Raw genomic sequence first — 22,676 nt, forward strand, 5'->3', positions numbered from 1 at the left:
CATAGTATTGTAGCGTCTCAGCCATGAAAACAATGTGCTTCTTACTTAAGACTTGCTTCACACTAAGCAATCGTGTCTGAGCCCTGTTCTGATCTCAGACACACTGCTGGATACAGCCAAGAGCAGCAGATCGAACCGCCATGCGGTTTCAGCAGCACCGGTGGGAGGCTGACCAGTCTTTGTGATTCCCTCACACACATCATGTGAAAAGAGCTACGAGAACAGAGGGACCCAGATAAATCAATCACACATAGGAGGCACATGCTTGCTACCAGCCAACAGCTGGCTACCACCTCCAAGCACTTCCAGGACAAATATTCCTTTCCCTCAGACCTTTGACCCACACATGTACTGCTGAGCAAACAACCTCTGGTGTTACAGGCATGAGTTGTTGCCAGAACATTTTCAATCTTGTTCTACTTTATATGTTAGAGAGGTATTTTATAAGGCTACCTATGAGGAGGGTATCAATGCCAGCCAAATGAGGCAGAAGTTAAATGCATTTACCTCCATTTGAAAAATCTCCTTGGCCATCTTCACTAAAAAGGAACTGCTGTCAGAAATTCTCCCATTCCTATGGACACCATCAGCGTAAGTTGCTGGTTTCAATGAACAAAATGCTGATGGTTCCTATTTGCTGTTCCTTGCATCTCCAGGATCCCCAAAGATCTCTGAAAGGGAAAAACAAATGTGAAGAACACAGCTGAACAGCAACCTATGAACTCAACAGCTGACAGCGAAATCCATACACAGACCCTGGAGGGGCCTTAGCCTGTTTTTAAGCTGCAGAGCACGTTCAGACAGGGAGCGTCCCGCAAGTGCCTCCCTGCTATCCATAACCCTAGGCAACTTCTCCCTTCCCAATGCAGACATAACATCCTCGCACACGCTATTACTGCTGCATAAAGGAAATCAATATTAGGAAATGACATATTTTTAGATGCAGTTCTGAATCAGGAAACGAGAAAAACAGCCAATGCTCCAGCAAAGCCAAAGCTGACCAGTCCATGCTAGCAAACGTTAAAAGAAATAAAAGAAAAAAAATCACAATTTAGAACCAGTAATTCCTACCTTCTACTGTCATTTCAAAGCCATAAAAATCCCATCTCGATTCACAGAGGAATACACCTGCACTGCTCTTAAAACTAAAACAAGGTAGCTACAGTTCTCTTTTTTTCCAAGCAGTAGTTCCAGAATTCACAAAACAGTCCTAAAACACATCATGCTCGCTACCTTAGAGCCAAGGGAAGTCCATCTCACCAAGGATATATTTGATGCTAATATCAAAAAGGTAGCTTTATTAACTGTGGATCAGTCCACTTCTTTTTAAAATACTGAATGATTCACTCAAAAATGGAAGAGAAACTCTCTTCCCTACATTCAAGTTTGCTTCTCTAGGTTATATTCTCCTGACATTACTTTCAAAGCAGCAACTTCCTTTAACATAATCAACAATATTAATAAATGAATTAATCACTACTTCCAGACCATCCTGTATATCAGTTCCTTCAAGCTTTCCTTTTACAGTAACCTACCCTGTTTTATACCAAGACGAGGTGCTGATTTTCTGGTGAACATTTCGTAGTACAAATCACGCATTCAATAACATGGATTTTTGCTTGCTTTAAATAGCTGTTTGCCTGAGAGCCTCATCTCAATTGCATCCTTTCTGCAGAGCATGTCCCCAAGACATGTCATTCTTACAGTTACGGCTGGACTGAGCCAACCATCCCCGGCAAGCTCTGACAGAATCAAACGCTGATTTTGAACAGAAACTCTTCAAAACAAGTAAGGTATCTTCTACGAAAATGTAGGAGCTTGCATTCCTTACAAAGCTGACAGTTGCTCTGGTACATGGGGAGAAGGTTTGGGGTAGAGTTTAACACAAGAGAATAAGAATGGCCCATTCTGACTACTGACAATTTGCTGCTGCAATATGCCAGGCAACCCAACAAACCAACATGGGAAGTGTTCTCTTTTACTGTGGAGATGATCCAGACAGCAACAAACTGACTGGTGAAACCACTCTTCTCCGCTTGTTATCCTTCAAGAAAAAACATTTATGAGAAGCCAAGCTACTTGTCTCATTCTGCACAAGTTTATCTTTGTTATTTGTAAATTAATATCAGCAGCATTAGTAACCTGTACCACACAGAAAACAGCACTTGTTTCAGCTAGCACCATAACAGAGATTTTCTCCTCCTATTTTTCCAGTTAAAGAAGAAGAAACAATAACTAACACTTTAATTAAATCAATATTTTTGATGAAAGAGCCAATATAACTGCAGCATCTTTATTGAAGGGCAGTCAACAGTAAAGAGTCTCCTAGGAAGCTTAGATATTAAAAACTGTTAAATTTAAATACTCTATTTGATAGTTCCGCTACAAAGACCTACGTAAGTTTTGTACTGTTACAGACCAGCTCCACCAAATAGCCCAGGTGCAGACTGACATGGTTGGCCAATACTTCCAAAGAGGTACCAACACAGAGTATTCATTACCTCCTGCCAAGATGCAACACTTGTGGAGCGCAACAGAAAAATTAGGACTACAGATGTGAATTAGTTCTAATAGCAGACAGTGCAGCGTATGCAGCCTCACACCTGGGTGAAGATAGCCCTGATGGAAGGGCTGCAGCTCATCCTTAAAGCATATGCCACGTAAGGAGTCCTCCTCACCATCAAGGTGGTAGTACAAGAGTGAAACTGCTGCAGAGCTTGTTGCACGCCTTCTGACAGCAATTCTGGTGGGGCTGTCTCTCTGCCTGGCACTACTGGTACACCCCATATCCGCTCTGTAGGCTTGGGAAATTTGGAAAATGAAAGCAGAAACCAAAGGAAACCACGCTCCCAAATAAAAATGCTAAGTTGTAAGATTCCAGTTAACAGATAGTTTAACTACACAGGGCTCCTCTCCCTGCTGAGAAAAGACCTGGGAAGCATGTCCCAACCCTGGTGCTTGGAAACACAGCAGCACACAAATGCAAGCCTTGTGTCATGCACGTTGCATTCTTCAAGCTTGAATGGCACATTCTTTCTCCCTGCATCTTGGCCATAACACTCTCCTTTGTCTCCCACCCTTCTGTGGCAGGTGGGGTTACATTTTAGGTCTGAAGAACACCATGAATCTTCCCGTGCTGCTCAGCCAGTAGGAGCAGGCCAGCAGCTGTCTGCCAGCTGAAGGTCTCAGGGTGCCCGCCGTAGGAGGCAGGCTTGCACCAGGCAGGCAGGCAGGATGGCCAGACAGCTCACCCCTGGCTGCAGCCTTGGTCTTGAGGAGGGGCTGCAGAAAAACACAGCCCAGCTCCCTCCTGCCTCAGGTTTCTGGCACAAGTACTCATTGCAGCCCACCTGACACCACTTCTGAACAGGAGTGAATGTCAAAGAGGGGTATAAAAATGACTTCTCATCCTAAACCTCTCCCAGTATTTTAACAATATGACATACTGTTGTTCCATTCCTAACAATATTTCCTGGATGGTTTCACTGAAGGCTGTCAGTCAGACATGCACACACAGGTATGTCTTCTTTGCCCACTTGTGTGCTTCTATCAGCTGGATTGAGAAGCACAGCCGGCACAGCAGTGGGGTATCCCAGCTGGGAGCCACCCAGCACTCCCCTGCCCAGCTCCAGGACCAACTTCAGCAGCACTCCCTCAGCCTCTCTGCCCAAAAACAAAACAACTTGTCAAGGCAATGCAATTCCTTTGCCCCTAACTCCCATGTTGTGCAGCTCATCAGTTTCCATTCTGTTTAGTGAAGTGAAAAACCCTCTCCTCCTTTCTGAGACCAAGGTCTGCCCTCGTCTTGTGCTGCTTTGTTCCCATTACACTACGCTGACCCTGTTGGTTTCAGAGGATGCAAATTTAGCTTTCTGATCCTGTTCCTCTTGTTCCTGAGATGTGTCAGATACCTCAGCAGACTACAGCAGCAACAGAGCTCTCTGGGCCAGCATATACTGTGTCTGTCAGGACTGATTTATAACATGGTATTATTTAATAAGAACTACCTGGTATATATTCAATCCTTTGAGAAAGAATAAATACAACAGACTTGGACCAGAAGAACTTAAATCAATTTTGGGTAATTTAGCCATTACTTCTATTTTAATGTTCTTGCAAGGGCTTGGCAGGGCTGCATTTAACACAAAACACTCTTCTCTTTCCAAATGCACAGTCTAAGGAGAGAGTTGTGCCTCCTCAAATACCATTCACATTTACGGAGACATGCAAAAACAAGAAAGCATAAGCCAAAGCACTTCTAAGCCTGCATAACCTCTATCCCACACATTTTAATGCCCAAGCCAAAGAGATGATACCTCTTACATTACAAACTGATACACTGATCAGGCTCAGCACAGACACAAACTTCAAGCTAGGAGCCACATCAGGTACGTGCACCTAGCAGTAAGAGCATAACAACATAAGGGCCTTTCACTGAAGCCGACAAGGTAGGCAGTTCCTCAAAGCTGCAGTCTGAACTGAACCACTTAGCATCAGTACATATCAAAGCTCTGTGCTACAGTTCTCACTCACGGAAGGCTTCTGCTAGTGCAGCAATGAATTACCATTTTACTAATGCTTAATAACATCACAAGTGTACGATTCTTGAGCACCTCCAGGTGATCATAAAAAAAAGAAAAAAAAAAGGTTACTCTTCCCCAAGAGCTATGTGACCTCTTGACAAACAACTTCCAGGGGTGGGAGGACTGAGGCTGAGGCCTGCTGTCCCCACGCAGGAGGCTCAACTCTGTGCTATCAGCACCTGGAATGCCCAGCACCACTTTGCGAGGCCGAGCCTGCAGCGCACACAGCCAACAGCAAAGGACTGTGCTGCAGTGTGTCCTCCTGGCACAGCCTTTGCAGAACTGCCCAAAGCTGTCCTCCCAGAAGCTCGCCGTTACTGCATGGCCTGCGCCTGGGAGCAGACACATCAGCGCAGCCACCTGAACACATGTCCCTCACACACCCCATGCTGGCACAGCTCCACCTGCAGCACACCCTGGTGACAACAGGAAGCCAACAAACAAACATAAACATGCTGTGACCAGAAACCAGGAGCTGCAGACACAGCTCGCAACAAGCTCACTTTTGCTGTTCAGAAATGTGTTTTGTCACTGCAACGAAGAACTCCCCTGGCCAGGCCAATATGCTCCCTAGGCAGCTGTGCTGGGCAGGCAGGGGCTGGCCTGGAGCTCCTGAGCTGAAAAGACTGTCAGAAGTCTTATTTCTGTTATTTATAAAACCAAGCTTATAGTGAATTTAAACCAAACTGAAATACATCTGGTGTAAGGCAAAAAAAAAAAAAAAAACAAAAAAGCAAGTCCATGCACCTAAAGCACTGCTCTTTTCCTACATTGACATAGCAGATAAACCAGTGCAGCTTTCTGGTGTGCCCCAGGTCAATGCTAACTTCACCCTCCTTCCCTCAGCAGCATTTGGCAGAACTGAGCACATAGTTCTTCTCTGGTCCTGTGTGGAATACAGAAAATGAATTGAAGATAATGACCTTTTTCACCTGCAGGAACAGGAGTCAGATACTGACAACTATGCTACAGTCTCCAATATTTGTAAACCTGAACACAAAACCTATCAGCTGTATTTCTGCCAGAGGTAACACAGACTAACTCAAACTTAGCACAGGAGAAGGACAAACTTTCTGCTGTTTTATTCCACCTACAGCAGCCTGCTCTAGTGGGGCTTGGAGCTGGATAGTCTTTACGGCCTCTTCCAACCCAGACCATTCTGTGATTCTGTGACTCAATTCCACTTTCTTGCCCCTTATGTAATGTAAGCAGCAAAATTATCTCCTTGTTTCTTTTAGGCATTGTATAAGTACAATATATCTCTTTTAAAATCTTGCCCTTACTACTGCAGGGGAACTTTAAGTTCTCCCTCCTCCTTCCCAACATCACTTGATCCTGACTTTTCCCACAGGACGTCCATCTTGATGACATGAAACGGTTTTACTATCACAAAGTAATGGAGCATGTTGAATAGGTTATCCAAGAACAGCTTTCACAGACAAAAACAGGAACACATACAAGCAAAAATCCTCAGGATTTTTGACAGCAAGGACATGGTAAGAAAACAGGACACTTGATAGCAAGCCAATTGTTTTTTTTTGTTTGTTTGTTTTTGTTTTTTTTTTTGCATTAATAGAAGCTCTAAAAGATGAGCATTGTTAAGGTCTTTAAATCCTGAAAATGCAAACACACACTGCTATGAATTCAGCCCACCTGAACTTTGAATTATTTAGTAACAGCTCTGCAAGCAGAAATTTATAGTTTCCAATGCAGATGATCACAGTCCAGCCCTCCTCTGTTGCTAGAGCAGTGAGCACAGGCCCTCTGACAACACAGAAATACTGGCTAAATGCCACTGAGGATGCACTACAGCAGCAGTACAGCAATGTCAGCAGCCTGCTGACCAAAGGCAACTCTGTTTTATATTGATAGAATGGCTCACAGCAGAGATATGCAGTATCAGCAGAACCTGTCACAAGTAAAAATTCCAGTAAGCAATCTTTTAGGCTTTACAGTTCCGAATGGGCAGCACAGACTTGGCACAAAACACCTACCCACTGCTTTTCTTCTGAAGAGGAGATCCTGAATGTTGCCATAGTCTCATCCTTTTTTTTGCCTTAAGCAATAAGAAGCCTACATAAATTCAGCTTCATTTCTGTGTTAAAAGTAATACCAGAATTGACTGCAAATTATAAGCAAATGTAGATGTTCTTAGGACTTGTGTTCTAATTCAAGAGATCAGCTTAAACCATTCTGAAAAGGACCATCTCACATGTTGTGTGCACATGTATATCTCATCATATAAAATATCAGTGTGTATACATACGTTATAAATAAAACCATGAGCAAACTAGTACTAAGCAGCTAATAACATTTCTAATAACAGCATACAGCATGAAGTAGCTAACATACCACCTACATACAGCTACAGACCCCTGCATTCTCCATTGCAAACTAATGAAACTTTAACTCCAATAGCTATGCAGCCCCAAGTCACGGCTGTTGTATCTCCACCACCTCTCAGAAGCACAGCTCCCATACCTTTGTCACACTGACAGACGAAGAGCAGACCAACCTGACGCAGGGCAAGCAGCCCAGCTCCCTGAGAACTCCATTAAGGTTTTCTGCTCCTGATTCACTGTGCTTGACAATGGACCAGAACTGCACACAGAAATCCAGGCAGGCAGCCCTCAGTCCATCTAACAGTAACAGTAATGCTTCCCCAACGCATATTAAGACTGCATTCAGCTCTTTCACACCCACAAGCCTTTAGCAGTCCACTTTCAGTTATTGTGAATAGTTTTTCTCCTCTTCATCTCTCAAACTTCTCTCACTTGAAAATACTCACATAGAATAACAGAAAGTTGTTACCAGCCCCCAGCCTTCTATAAAGTACCCTTTACAAATAAATTTGATGCATTTCTTGAACAGTCACCTACCTGTGCCATTAGGAGTTAAGTAATTACCAATTAGCAAACACAGCATTAGTATCTAACATTGACAAACAAAGTAGTTGCCATTCAAAGGTAATATGTAAGCTGCAATCTTCCGTAACTAGGAAAAAAGTGACCAAAGGCAAACACCATGTTTAAAAGCAGGTTACTTCAGCTGTACCTTCACGTGTCACACTTAAAGACATTTCCCACTCCCCTTCTTACCAAGGCATTTCATAATGCTTAACATGGAAATTATCTAGCCGAGGCAGAAGAGAAAGCAAATCATTTAAGAATCACTTAAAGTGAGCTGAGAGGAAAAACCAAGGATCTGTAGCTTGTTTTACAGACTAAAACATCTCTTCCACAGAACTCACATATTTCACCATTTCTCATCTGTTTTCTCAAGGACTTAATGATCTTGCATACAACAGTTGTAACTGCATTATAACATCATAAAGCTGTGTGGAATGGCAGGGGTTGGTGGAGGATTTTGGGGTAAAGGTTCTCTTTGAGATAAGAATCCAAGCATCAAGTTCCACTGGTGACATAGGGTTTGTGTATTTTGGTAACAACTGACTAACCATAACTGAGTTTTAAAGGTAGCACCTAACGAAGAAGATGGGATGAAACAATTACTTCTATCTGTCACAAGAGAGAACTTGATATAAAAGCTCTTCTGCAGCAGAGCTAGGACAAACCAACACACAGCTAGGAAGGGAGGCACTGCACCCTGCAGACCAACACGAAGCTCCTGCTGCTGTGAGTGATGAGCAGCATGCAGGGACCAGACATGTCTCCCAGTACCAGACCTCAATGCAATCTCCATTCCTTCACCTCTCACTTTCACCAGTTACCTGGACAGCAGACAATCTGCTCCACCTACAAACAGCCAAACTATCTACAAACTGACATCCACTGAACGTGCCAGAATGAGTTGTTTAATACTGATGTTGCTCATTTTTATCTGAGCATTTACAAAGATATAGTCTAACCTGGTAGCCTTTGCTCCACTGCAGTTCCACCAATTCCAGGCATAACAAAGTGAGCTTAGCATACCTTAGCCTCTGTGAAAGACAATTACATTTCAGCACACCAACAGACAAAAACGTTGCTCAAAACAACCATTATATGCCCATCCTACACAAATGAACCAAACATGGGTTTTCCAAGCAGCTTCCTTAGGTAGCAACCCGATTCTTTACGCTAAAACTCATGCAAAGATTTTAGAAACCAACCAAAACATCACATGCTCAGAACCACGCCTCACCACAAAACAGTTTCTCTACGGAGGTTTTGTCTCTACCAAGACCCCTGCTATTCAAGAAGGCTGAGATTCAGCACGCCATGCCAACCCCAGCAGCATCTGACTCTGCCCATCTCAGACTGCCTGCACACAAAGCACAACTTTCATGCTCATCATCCCTGAGGCATTCCAGTCAAACACTGCAGACTAGCTCCAACACTGTGACTTCTGTTAATTAGCCTTCTGTCTCCATATGTTCTGACACACTCATTCTATCAGCATTTGATAACACAATGGCAAACTAACAAGCTTCAGACACCACATTCATAGCAGAACTAAACGAGACCAGCGCACGCGTAATGCTGGCAAGAATTAAGATAAGGGCCTCTGGGAAGTAACTCGCAGAGCTGTGTTTCAGTCTTGATTTACGTTTGGGTCCCTGAGTACCAGTCAGAAGGTGGAAACTGTCATTCATGCTCCTTTACACATTATAACTCCTATTAAATCACACAAAACACAAGTCTGAACGATGCCAGTCCAAATAGCTTTTAACTAAGTTTACCAGCTAACTTTATTGTGGATATGATTGCTGCCCAGAGTCATTTTCCCGCACTCTCTATCCAGACCGCAGATTCACCTTCCCTTACGTTAAAGCTAAATGTTCAGAGACATTTGCTTCATAACAGTGCCTTACAGGAGATGCACTCTGCACAGCAAGTACCGGCGGGGGCAAGTGACTGCTCAGGTGTAGCCATTGAGAAATGCTGGGGCACGGACCCCCAGCCAGCTCTCCTCAGGACGCATAGAGGACTTTCCTTCGCTCTCACGACGCAGGGAAGGCACCTCCTCTCCCCCTCCCACGTCCCGCCAACCGTCCCAGTATTCCCCATGCCACCCCGCGCACGACCGCCCAGCAGCAGGGGCGGGACGAGACCCTTCGAGCGCCCGGACGCGCCCGCGGAGCGCCGGCTCGGGGAGCACGGCCGCGGGATCCCACTGCCCGGCGGCGCCGCCTGCCGCGGACGGCCGCCGGCAGCTCAGGCGCGGAAGCCTCCCGCCCGGGGCCGCCGCTCGTTCGCCCCCGTTCCGCCCCGGGCTCCCGCGAGTCCCGGCGGCAGGCGCCTCGCCGCCTCCGAGCGCCCCGCGGCAGGTGCCGCCCTCCCCGCCGCCCCCCGCTGGCAGGTGATAGCCCGGACGCGCCGCGCCGCCAGGGGCGACCCCGGCGGCGGAAGGAGGGCCCGGGACGGGGCCCGGCGGCACTTACAGCCGTTTCTCCTGAGGCTGCAGCTGCCGGTGCATGGCCAGCGAGAAACCGAAGAGGCTGCCCGGCTCCCCGCGCCGGCCGATCACGTTCTCCGCGTCCAGGTTGAAGGCGCCGACCAGCCCCGGCAGCAGGGGCAGGTAGAGGAGGAGCGCGGCCGCCATCTGCTCCGGCCGGCACGAGAACCTGCCGCCCAGCGCCGCCGCTCCCTCCGCGCCCGTCGCACCGCGCCGTGCCGTTCCCCGCCCCGCCCTCCTCCCCGCGGGCGGCCCGGCCCCCCGAGCGGCGCTCGCGCCTCGCGCCGCTGCAGCGGGGGCGGCGCAAAATGTCGGTCGGGTGCGGGGCGCCGCCCTGCAGGAAGCACGGCTCGCCGCGCCCCGGCCCCGCGCTTTGAACGCAGAAAAGCCTGCCGGCGGGCGGGCAACCGCGGAACCCGAGCACGGTGCGGGAGCGGCGGCGGTCCGGGGAAGGCGCGGCGCCGTGCCCCCAGGGCGGCCGCGTGCGTCGCACCTTGCCGGAACGCGCCGCGCTCCTGCGCTCCCCTGTCACGTGCGTTAGGGAGGTCCGCGCTCCTTGGAGATTCTTCAGACAGCGCACTCGTTCCTTCACAGCATTTCTTATCCTTAAAACAGATTTCTTATCCGTACACTTCGTTTGAAAACAATATTTTCCCTCCTGCTCTCACCCCTAACTGGAAAGTGGAGCTGTGAGCATACCTTAGCACAGCCCTGCACACAGGAGTCGGTCTGTAACCCAGGCGCGGCTCAGGGCCGTGCCTTAGGGGAGCCATCAAAGGACTTTAACACCTGACAAATGCCAACAGCAGCACAATGCTCGTTTTCCTGCGGTATCTGAGACAGGAACAGAAGAGCTTCTCTTCACACAAAAGGTTCCAGAAAAGAGGGATAAAGCAAAAAGAATAAAAGAGCAATTGTGCTCTCACACATTGGTATTCCAAATAATTTCTGCTGGGACAATGCTGCGCTCCCTCGGAGTTAATCCATCTACTTTCTGCAGAGTAATTACTGTAGTGTAACTCCGTGTATAGACAAGTCTTTGGCTCAGGACCAAAATAAACTTGATCAAAAGAGCAGAAAACACACCAGAAATGTGCATCTAACATGCAAACAAAACATGCTGTTCAGTCAGATAGTTACTGCTAACAGGAACCGTCCCTGCAGGCTCCTGGTGCTTCACTCACAGCCTTAATCCCACGTCCCATCGCTGTGCAGACACAGCTGTGGCAGAAGCACTGCTCCAGGTTTAGCTGCAGGCACACAGAAGGAAGGTCTCTGACTAATTACTACAAAGCAGGCTTACTGCAATCCGTGCATTTCACAGACATTAGCAAAGATCTGAAAACAAGTCTTTTTAAATGCTGTTGATGTCTGTACCGAGATCTGAGCAGCATGCCCTTCAGGACCACTTAAGTGTGTATCCTCTTGACACTTGTGCAGTAGCTATAGTTACTCGTTCAGTAATACTCGTGCTGTTAGGAGTCACAAAGCGCTGCCATCCCGTGCACCACCACACACCACGTGAACAATTCTGGCAGGAGCTCCCTCTCTCCACCAGCACTGCCTGGGCACGTTGCTCTGCTTCGTTACCTACAGACTTCGCTGAGGGAAAACCGTTCTACTCTCCAGAGGCAGCACATGGTTACACTAAAGACTGTCTCAAACAACCACGGCAGGAACAAGAACGGACTGCACAAACAGTTTGGATGGTCTCTTGTCATTTTGTACTGTTATAACGTGTTACATGTGAGGAAAGGGTAATGAAAATCTGAACCAAAAAAAGCCCATTTCCTTCTTTCACTCTTCCTCCAAAAACCCCACACACTGTGGGTTATCAATAACTCTCACATACCTCAGCAATTCCTCTTCTGCACCACCTACAGGTAAGGGGGCACCAACGCTAGCTACAGCAGTGAGTTAAGCAGCTCCTCTGCTATGCATAACTTGGCAGCTCTAAGAAAGGTGGTGGCCAGATCAAAGCAGAGTTTCTTTTTAATCACAAATACTTTGCCATAGCCTAGTTCAAGCTGGCTGCCTATTACTGGCATGCTGGTACTCAGTCAGAAGCGTTCACCTGCTGTGTCCATGTATTGAGCAAGCCTTTGTGCCAGCAATAATTTCCTCCTGCATACAACTGCACAATTAATTACAAAGGATTAAAAAGAAATAAATAAAAATCTGGAAAATAGAAGAGGTGAGATGGAAAAGCTGCAGCTTGGCAAGATGTTTTAGGCTTTCCCTAGGGGGAGGACAAGGAACAATGCTTTGCATTTCTGAACTTCTATCATTTATATTAGCAAAACTTACCATGCACAGCAGAACATAGAACTTGTGGTGCTCAGCTGTGCAGCCTTAACGCAGCATATTGGATGGTCCCAAAAAGCCAAGATAGGCAAACAACCCCTTCACATTTCATCATTAAACACTTACACCTTTCACACTACAAAGTTGTTTCAGTTCCAAAGCTGAAACTAGCTGTAAGAGCTATTAGCCTGCACCAACCTTCTGGATGGCTCCTGCTGAACGCAGTGCACACAGCGCAGAACCACTCCATCCTCCACATTGTTACTGAAAGGACACATCCCACCATCTACAGCAAGCAGTTGAATGTTTACGCAGCCAAGCTGCTGGGTTATTCACACTAGTGTATCCTCACAGCCTCTACAGGTCTGCGTCAAAGAGGAGGTTATAGAATGAGCAAACAGCAGTGCAGGAGATAAACTGCTCAGTGTAATAGAAACAAAAAGTTACAGCAGTCAAGAAACCAGAGAGTTTGAGTAGTTACATTGACACACTCCTTGTTATGAATCATAAGAATCAGTCTTGAATATCATTTGTAACTAAATGAAGATTGTCTCAATCTCTTTTACCACCTTTCCAGAAAGATTCTTAAAAAAGCTCTTAAAAAAAAAAAAAAAAATCAGGTATCTTCAGTTCCTGATTAAGGTGTTAGTTTTTACAACTTATTTTTTTCTGTTCAGAGCCTGAAACTGACAATTCTGCCATTGCATACGTTTGCAAAAGTAAGAACTTTGCCTCTGCAGATAAATTGTTTAGAATTAGATATATTTCACACTTATTAAGTCATTAAGTCAGACTTTCAGCATTTACTGTCATACTTTTAACATTATGCTTATAGACAATATACCAATACATTTTAGCTGAAAGAAAAAATTTCTGTCCAGATTCAGAAGTTTGGCTGACACTGCAACCCATGTTACACAGCAGGTCTTTAAGCTTTTTAGAAGAGAATAGTTTTTCACCCACCCCAGCTGTCAGGTGCATTCCTTCGGCAGTTTCAGAATGACCAGCCCAGGCTGTTTGGAGTGTAAACATCTCTGTAAGCATTCCAGGAGGAACCTTCAGCACGTAACTAGGCAGAGATCGGAGAATGCTGGTGACAGGTGTCACCTAGACACCATAGTTTGGATTGCTAGGGAAGGAATTCAAGATGTTTCTTCAAAATTACTGGTAACTGAGGCACGAAACCACAGTCATTGTGACATATTCCTGTATTCTAATTTGCTGGTCACATACTGGGGGTATCTTATCTAGCACTGGAGGGTAGCCTAAGCTTAGACCTTTTTATACAGAGTATAGACCCCTTTGAGGAGGAAAGGGGAAGATTTAGAAACATAGAATTCATAGGACCTTCCTGGAAACTGTCCCCAGGAACTAGAGAAGAAAGTTAAATCCTCATGGGACATGTTTTAACTCCATCAAGAAAACAACCAAAAAAAAAAAAAAAAAAAAGTCCACTACTTCAGACAAAGCATGTGTTCTTCTAGCTCACACAGACTGACTAAAGAGCTCACAGCCATCCCCCATAGCACAGCTCCCCACAGCCTTGGCAGCACTTACCTCCAAGAGCTGCAATGGGCTGCGCGCACAGGGCCCAGTCCTGTGCAATGTCTGCAAAACACCAGACCAGGAATTGTCACTGGAGGAATCTGCTCCACATCTCGACCTCTCCTGCTGTACTAATGCAGCGCTGCTGGGACCCCCAGCCACAAACTGGTGGAAGCAGCTCCTGGCTGCAGAACACACTTATATACACCTGCTGCCATCCATGGTTCTGGATTAGACCCAGCTGAGAAGGCAGCCACCTTGGGGGGCCAGGCACAGGCAGTTTGCACACAGGTTTCCGTGATCGATAAGAACCATGGAAAATAATAAATTTGTAAAATGCTGAATCACATCAGTTAGGGTTAATAAGAAATCTTTGCTCCCTAACAAAAATTGGAGTTTTTTTTATATCCACCAGCTCTAACAGTTCTGCAGTTGTGGTTATACAGCCACCTTATTCACATGCCAAGCCAACTGCCCACCACTGATTCAGCAGGAGCTGTTCCAGACACGTCCCAACGCAGCTTCCAGAGCCCTGGAGGCAAAGCCAGCAAAGGCTGCTTCTCTGGTCAAGGCAGGAGCCAGCAGCCTCTACTTTCCTTACTAAAAAGTAACCTCACTTCATTTTAAATAAAATCTAACAAATATATTCACTTTCCTCTTTAGATTAACATTCTGAAGAACAAACTGGACACGCTAGAGCTAAGCACCATCATTTTGTAACACTTTCTTTTGTGGTCTTTGTTTTTGTTTTGTGTTTTTACTTTCTTTGGATCACCACTGTAAAATACTTCTCTGAACAGTTTCTAGTTTGTATTAGTCTTAGTCTTCTAAATCAATACATAACAAATTCCATCTTTGATTATCTTAAGTCTCACTTGTAACACCCTCACTAATACAAATTTAAATCATGCAAAGGCTGAAGAGAAAGCCCAAAAATGAAGTGTGTGAATCTCGTCAGGATTTGGGCTACTGACTGAATGACAATCAAGCTGTTCTGTCTCCCTGCTTTACTTGGGTGTGAGAAGCACTTGTGTGAGCCCAGAACATGCTGTAGTTCTCCTGAGCTTCCTGCTGAGCAAAGCGCCCTTCTGCTTCCAGAGCTTCACATTATTAAACAGAAACAAAGGATTCTTTAACCTAAGTGCCAATCTACCTGCCGTGTACTTTTTATTACATGCAAAAACTATCAGATACTTTCACATTCTTCCTCATTTAGTCCAACAAATTAAGAAATTAGGAAAAAAAATAATCAAGGAAATCTGTTATCAAGAGTTTTTTTTTAAATGCCAGTTCTTTATCCAACTACTAAATGCATGCATCCAAAGAACTGAGAATTGTCAGCATATACAGCAATGTCCAACTAACATCACTGTTTAATAATTAAACAGAAGCTGTTAAGCTTAAGAAAAAAGTAGTTTTATTCCAAAATGAGTGCTCACAAGGAGTTAATCAGGACCAAGTTCATGTTTGAATAAGCACTACAGATGTACTCATCCAAAAAAAAAAAAAAAAAGAAGTTCCTCAGTAATTCTCAATTTATTCAGAGAAAGAACTGAGTGTATGACACAGCCATGACCAGGCAGGCTGAGCAAGCAAATTGCAAGTCTAATCAGTTTTGTGAAGGCTCTGACGGGAGCTGCTGTGTTGGTTTCACTAGAGTCGGGTGAATTGTTTGTTTGCTGCAAACAACTAAAATCGGGGCCAAGGAGGAAGGGCAGGTCATTAAGTATGTCAGCACAAAAGTTTGTCATATTGAAAAGCTTTCAAACACATGGTGTTCAGTAAACCTTTACATACTTCATTTTCTCACTATTTTTTCTCCCTGTTCTTCTAAATTATGGCACAAACACAATTCCAAATTCCTATACAGTAACTCCTGCGATGCTTGTTTTCAGACCATCATTTTCTTGGTCAATATCTCCAGACTAATTTTTCCACATGAAATTTTCGAGTTCTAAAAATCAGTTTTTGAACTTTCCAATGGCAATCTCACTTAAACAAACCCAGGTTTATATGGTAAGAGGAACCACTCTAAGATGTAAATGTGTAGTAACTACACATTTTCCTACCCTGCAATTAACTGTCCCTGTGCAGGGCAGTGGGAGTTCTCTGCCTGTTTGTTTACACGCTTCTAACAGCAGCAGTCTCAAAGACAACAAAGCATAGAAATGCAGCATAGCTCATTCCATGCATGAGCGCTCACAAACGGCTGAGGAAGGGAAGATGCTACAGAGGGAGGTTTTCCCCATTTTCACTAGGGCTGTTCCTGGGACTTCTCACATAACACAGATAGCTTTATTTGTGGGTGTGAGATTTTGGTACATACCACAAAAACATTTTTCAGCATAAAATCATATTGATTTCTTTGAATTTCTGGCCACATTCAGTTAAGTACATGCATCAGTTGCTATTGCCAAACTCTTTCTAAAATATAACAGCATCTCCAAAGTCACGGTCCACTTTTAGGTAATTCTGCAACCTAACTGGCAGTTAGATCAAGGCATGATTATTTGACACTTGACTGCAAATAGATATACACTGACCCATTTTACTGTGGATTTGTTCTTCACATTAACCAAGTAAAATGCAATTATTCAGCAGTAATTATGTGCTTTTTGTGCCGAACAAAAAAGGACCACCTCAAAGCACTTTCATTCCACTGTCATGAGGTATAGCAGTATTATAAACTCCATTTTACAATCTACTTAATGACAAGAGAGTGACGCAGTATCAGAGAGGAAAGCTGCAGCAGAACCCCAAACCAGACCCCATTTCTGGATTCTCCTTCCCCTGCCTCATGTTGGAATAAATCTGAAAACCAACAAGTTCTATTTTGCACAGCTATCTGGTACCTGAGCTGAGGCACCAGAAGATATGCACACTCAACTGGCATTACCCAACATTATATTGTAAGCAACCACTATAATGCCCCCTCAAGATATTCCATCTCCTCATCTTCAGGAAGCCTTGCAGTGCCTTATGGGTTATTGCTGTACTTATCAATGAGTAAGAGTTTGGAACAGAAGGATTTTTTTTTTCAACACCACTTTGTTTTCACATTATATTTGAAGGGCCCAGCAATTTGCTCTGTTCCACTGCAAACTGCAGTTTTCAGGCCCTTCACTGTCAGCCCTGCAGCTGACTGACCACTGTTGGAAGTAGTAACTGATCTGTCTGTATTTGGGTAACTACAACCACCAGATCCACCAGGTGTGCAGCTGCTAGAAAAAACAAGTGCAGATGCACATCCTGCAGACAATAAATAGCAATCAGCATATGCTACAAGTACTTGCTGACCAGCTGCACATGGCAGGGCAATCACCATGCAGTGGTACAAGCAAGCCTGTGCCTGTCAGCACTGACTGCAAGCCCTCGGATCCTGTGTTCCCAAGGCTGTGCGCCAAGTCTATTTTTCAGCCTCAGGATGCCAACATGACAGCTGCTCTGGGAGGAAAGAACCAGGGTACCAACCATAAGTGGAAAAGTTTGTATCATTCAACAGTCTGCTTGATGTCAGAAAAGAAGCTATTGCTGGAGATGGTCAGTTCACAGGCCTGTATAACCAGTCATCTGCGTGCAGAACCAGGTATGGATAAGAACAGAAATTAATATTTAAGTCAGTTAAGAAATGCAGATGTGTAGGTATATTGGGGGTACACGGAAGCCAAAACATTGTGAAATATGAAGATAAAAATACCCTACTGTAGATATGAAAAGCTGACATACATTTGAAATTTGTGCCACTACACTACATGGTCTTCCTTCCTTATGAGGTCGCCTCGTTGCTTAGCAGCAGTTCTGCAACTCCTCCATGAGTAGAAGGTGCATTTCATTTCCTATTTCATTTCCACTGTAAGAGAAGACATTCGTGCTTTACTTCAATTTCAGTGGTATCTTTTTATTTATGATATGGAATGCTGTGTATTCATGTTTCAGCACATGCGTTCCATTTTGTAATTACTGTTGCACGCAAATGATCTTCAAGCGATCTGCTACCTTTAACTACCAGGTCCAGCTCGCTGTCTCCATGTAGCCTGTTGCTATTTGAAGTACAAAGCAGAAAAAGTGGCATACCACAGTCCACTGGGAGAGTTATCTTAACATACACTTGATTTATAAAGTATTTGAACTCCTTCATCTTTTGTGGATAACATCACACAAAGCACTGAAATAACTATTCCACTGGCCAGAGGTGCTTTTGCACAAGGAGCACAGGAACATACAGGCAACTGCAGGTTGCTGGTGTGCCCCAGACAGCATGAGAGCACAACAGCTGCCACAGCCTCTGCCCCATTTCCTGACCTATTACTATACCCAAAGCTTCCTCATCCTTTCTGGAACATCTCAATTCCTGCACACTGTGTACACCTGAGCATCCCATAGACCCACACTGAAGTGCTTGCAGCAGAGCACTTGCAAGAGACATATTTTCAAACACTGCAAAAGCCAGAAGTCTAAACATTGTGACTCATAGCTCCTGAGCTCCAAAATGCAGCCAGACTGGGCTATGCCAGTGGTGTTATGGGATTGCTGCTGGAGAGCTGTTTGCAATAATATTATAATGCTGTAACAACAGTGAGGTAATGGAGCAGAAACTCTTGAAGACTGAAAACCTTATTCTGTCAGATCAACATAAGCTAAGAGATATATCAGCAGGACACAAACAGAGGAAATATATTCAACAGGAATAAACACCTCTAGTAAGACACCACTGTAGAACAGCCATAAGACACTTTCAAAAGAGATTTCAGTTCTTTTTCATAGAAATATTAAAATAAATGTTTTCAATGACATTTTGCTATCAAGCCTCTGTTATTCTGGCATCATAAAACATCAGACTTTCCATTCTCAGCACTAAGAGTGTTTTTGCCCTGCTTAGCTTGAGGTTATCAACTAGCCAAATCTGCTTTTGTTCTTCTCATTATTATTAGTTAGTCAACAGCAGCTTTTAGTATCTTGCAAGACAAGTCTCAACAAAGGTGCAGTGTGATTTTCCCTGTGATTAGTAGATCAAGACTGGAATACATGTCCACACACATCCTCCACAATAAATTTGAGAGAGAGGGAGAGGTGGAGACAGGAGAAAGAGGGAGCAGTGAGGAGAGAAGGAGAAAGAGAGATTTTTTTATTTTATTTATTTTACAACCTTTGTTGCACCATCCTCTCATTATCTCTCCTTCTCTCTTATAACATACTGCCCAGTATATTATAAGATCATAAGTGAATGAATATTCCCTAGTGGTCTTATTCATGATTTTAAAAGTTTTGTCACATGCCTTCTCAATCATGTTTTCACACAGAACAGTTCTTGTCAAATCAGTTTCTCAAATAGAGATCACTGTATGTCCCCAGACACTTGTGGCGTTTTCTGTGCTTCAATTTTTTCACTCTATTTCTTTCTGAGACAGAACCATCGGAACACCACACACTTTCCAAGATGCAGCATAGAAGAGGTTTATAGCAGTAATCATGCGCTCTGTTTAGTATGGTATTCCATTCACAATTCCTCATTTTCTAATTCCCTTTGTGACTGCTGCTGAATACTGACATGACAACAAGCTCACCATAGCAAGGCTAAGATCTTGACTCATCTTTGAACCTATAAGGCTTATTGTCTGCTTGAAATGATTCCAAGCAGTACAATGGCCCTTAGCAAGCACTATATTTTTCATGTGTTCCCCAACACTGATCTAATTGCTAACCCTATCCTGTTGTGACCTTGAAGCCAGCTTAATTTCTGTAATTCACCTGATCAACCTATTTCAAACCGTTCTCAGACTTGAGCACTTTTATACCTCTGGTACCATGATAACACAACTGACAGTTAAAACTCCACTTCAGGGAGCTCAGCAATTTCATACATGCACTCCTTCCATTCTCTCAAGAATAGTAAATCCAGCTAATATTGTACAAACTTACAATGCTCTGGGCAAACAGGATGAACATAGGCACAAGAATCCACACTTTCATGCTCATAATTATGTACTTATGCACTGCTGGAACACAATTGCCAAGCCAGAGCCTAAGAGCTGCAAGTTGCTATCCCTTCCTGAGCCTTAGTCTTATCAAGTTGTGACCTCAGGAAGAGACACATTATGAACCCAGAAGTCATGTCTGCCCTCCAGAAGGTTGCTAATATCTTCTCCCCAGCAACATCATGCCCCAAATTACCAGCCAGGCCGTATTCCTCCTTAGTATAAATAATGCCAAATGCACCTTATTTTTTGAAGCAGGGTGCTGATGGCAACTGCCTTGCTCTTACAATTCAACTGACACCACCAAAATTCTTTGAAAGCAGGAACCTTTATCCCATTAATTTCCTTGGGCCCCTGTTCATTTTCCAGCAATGACATCACCATGAAGCAACACCAGTTTTTCAATTCTCAATATTATTTTATTGTTCAGTTTTATTGTTACCGACTTCTCATCTGCTATTTCATGAGCATTTGGACTATTGCTGTGCACTTGTTTCTTCCTTATTCAAAAAGCACCTCAAGAAAAGCAGCTGTAAGATATTTTAAGAAAAAGATATATGAATCTTATATGTTTAGAAAGCCGCACAACTACAGTAAGCCAACACCTAAGTGCTGCACTTGTCTCTACATGCCTTCATTAGAGACACATAACCTCAGGTGTTATTTATATGAATGCACATTCACAGCTATAAAATTCTCTGCAGTTCCCTATTATCATACTTAGGAACTACATACACGGCTACAGATGCTCCTGGTTGAGCATTAACCTTCCAATAGATCAACCACTGTCACCACAAAAGAGGGTTCTCATGCAGGCTTGTTAACCTCTCTATCAACAAGTAGAGCTCTACACCTGTGCTGTGTTTAAGACTAGACGAATATTTCATTGCACAAAAAGGCATTTAGCCATTAGCATTTCAGTCCATTGTTATCTAGGCAACACTCTCTTACTAACTGCTGATCTACTAATCACAGGATGAGCTAGGACAGAATATAAAGGTACTTTGTATTTATCAGAAGGAGGTTAATTTGGAAAGAATTAAACCAAGTGACAGCACTGTTTTTGAACCAGCAGGTAGATTTCTCTCCCCTTCTTTCCCTTCCCTTCCTCTTCCTCCAGTATAAAGCAGGAACTTACATGACTCTTGTTATATAACTTTACTCCTTGACTATTGTTTTCTACTCATCCATGTTATTTAGCTTAATAATGAGAGAATAGTTGGGAAGAAAAGCACATTTACACAATTGCACAAAAGCAATTTAGCAGGAATTTAAGCCCTGTTCCTGAAGATGCACTTTGTTAACATGAGTGCTTCCAATAATATTGAAAAAAGTAATCATTGGAATATAATTAGGCATATGAATGAATATGTGGAAAACAGAGGGCCTATTCAGCTGCTAAATATAGGAATTTACTCACTTTGTAATTTAAAACATGATCAGGATGCAGAACCCTCAACAAGGCCCATGGATGCCTGACAATTGACTTTAGACAACATATTCCAAAATGTACTTTGCAGAGAAATAATTAGATATGTTGAATAACATGGATCTCAACTCATGCTCGGTGTCCAATGCATCTTCTTAGCAGAATATATAAGAATGCAGAAAACATACAATTGTGCCTCACCTTTAGAGAGAAGCATCTGAAGTTAGATTAAGATTTCCCTCACAGGACTAAGAGTCAAAAACTGACCCTTTGACCAAAGCCTTCTAGTCCCTTTAGTTTGCTTCCCAAAGGCATATTTTCTCCTTGGAATCCATCATGCAGCATTAATCTTATACCATTGCTTAACTAATCCTAACAACTTCTTAAAAACACAAACATACTGATATAGTAAAAATGTGAATTCAAACCGATTTTAGCTTGTAGAGATCAAGCATGACCCCCTTAATTTAGGAATAACAATAATAAAAATTTAGCTAGTGCTAAGAGATGACAGTATTTTAGACATACTGGAACAACTCCTATCTATACTTGTATATTTCTGTGACAAATAGCAGCAGACGTTTGCCTGCTCAAGTCTTTCCAGCCCAGTGCAAGATTGCACTGGGAAGCCAGACCTTAGAAGAAAGACCAAGAGCAGTGAACCATAATCCCAGATTCTATGTAATACCCTTCCTCAGCATGGTGATGACCTAGACACCAGAAAAGAAATTGCTGCCAGTCTCCACCTAACTCCTGCGGTGCCAATTCACGTTCTGTGCAGCACCACACCATAACATGCATTAAACCAAGTCCACTTCAACTAAGAGCTGCAGCAGGCAGAAGCTTCTGGTTTGCATGCCTGGTGACGCTGGTGGCAGCTTAGGAACTTCCCACCTCTGCAGAGGAGGCTACAATACACTGAAAAAGACTTTTCTTCCCCCCAGATAACATGCCCCATCGTGATCCGCAGAAAGAATTTACTCAAAAGAACAAGCTTCAAGACAAGCAGCAATAGCCTTTTTTCCTGATGTATTTGACATACTAGAGCTTTGCTTATGGGCATGTTAAAATGCACAGACAGTTTTGTATCTACAGTCTTATTCTTCGTGGGAGGACAAGTGTTTTTCTGCATATTGCCCTGATTTACTTCTCACTGCTTTGGTAACTTAGCTTTTGAGGTGGTAGTTGCAGATACTTTGCAAGTTTCACCATCTTTATTTACTGCCTAATATTGCTTTCAATTTCTACTTAACCTTAGGCAATTTTATATAAAGGAATGAGACTGAAACCATAGTTTCAGAACAATACATGTGGCTTTAGTTCTACAATATTTCTATTCTACTATGTTAGCTATTAGGCACTTTCATAAGCTTTGAATTTCACATGCATTGCAGAAATAACCTCATGATTTGTCTGATTTCTGAGCCCTATCATGTGATCCAT

General features: G+C 43.8%; 1 protein-coding gene across 4 annotated transcripts in view; it reads right to left on the bottom strand.

Annotated features, from left to right (window-relative positions):
* The window catches only part of ITGA6 (integrin subunit alpha 6), a 40,097-nt gene extending 29,950 nt beyond the window's left edge, over positions 1–10,147 (bottom strand). For 3 of the 4 annotated variants that reach the window (XM_042822455.1, XM_042822459.1, XM_042822456.1), the window contains exon 1: positions 9,967–10,147. In XM_042822455.1, the coding sequence (XP_042678389.1) occupies positions 9,967–10,127 (161 nt within the window). In that variant the 5' untranslated portion in view covers positions 10,128–10,147. Of the gene's footprint in view, positions 1–507; positions 657–9,966 lie in introns of those variants that run through there. The other variant, XM_042822457.1, reaches the window with a different exon arrangement.
* Between the last annotated feature and the right edge of the window lie 12,529 nt (positions 10,148–22,676).

This window comes from Centrocercus urophasianus, unplaced genomic scaffold (genome assembly GCF_019232065.1).
Source record: "Centrocercus urophasianus isolate 14NV4802_14NV808 unplaced genomic scaffold, USGS_Curo_1.0 seq_20, whole genome shotgun sequence".
Taxonomy (NCBI): Eukaryota; Metazoa; Chordata; class Aves; order Galliformes; family Phasianidae; genus Centrocercus; species Centrocercus urophasianus.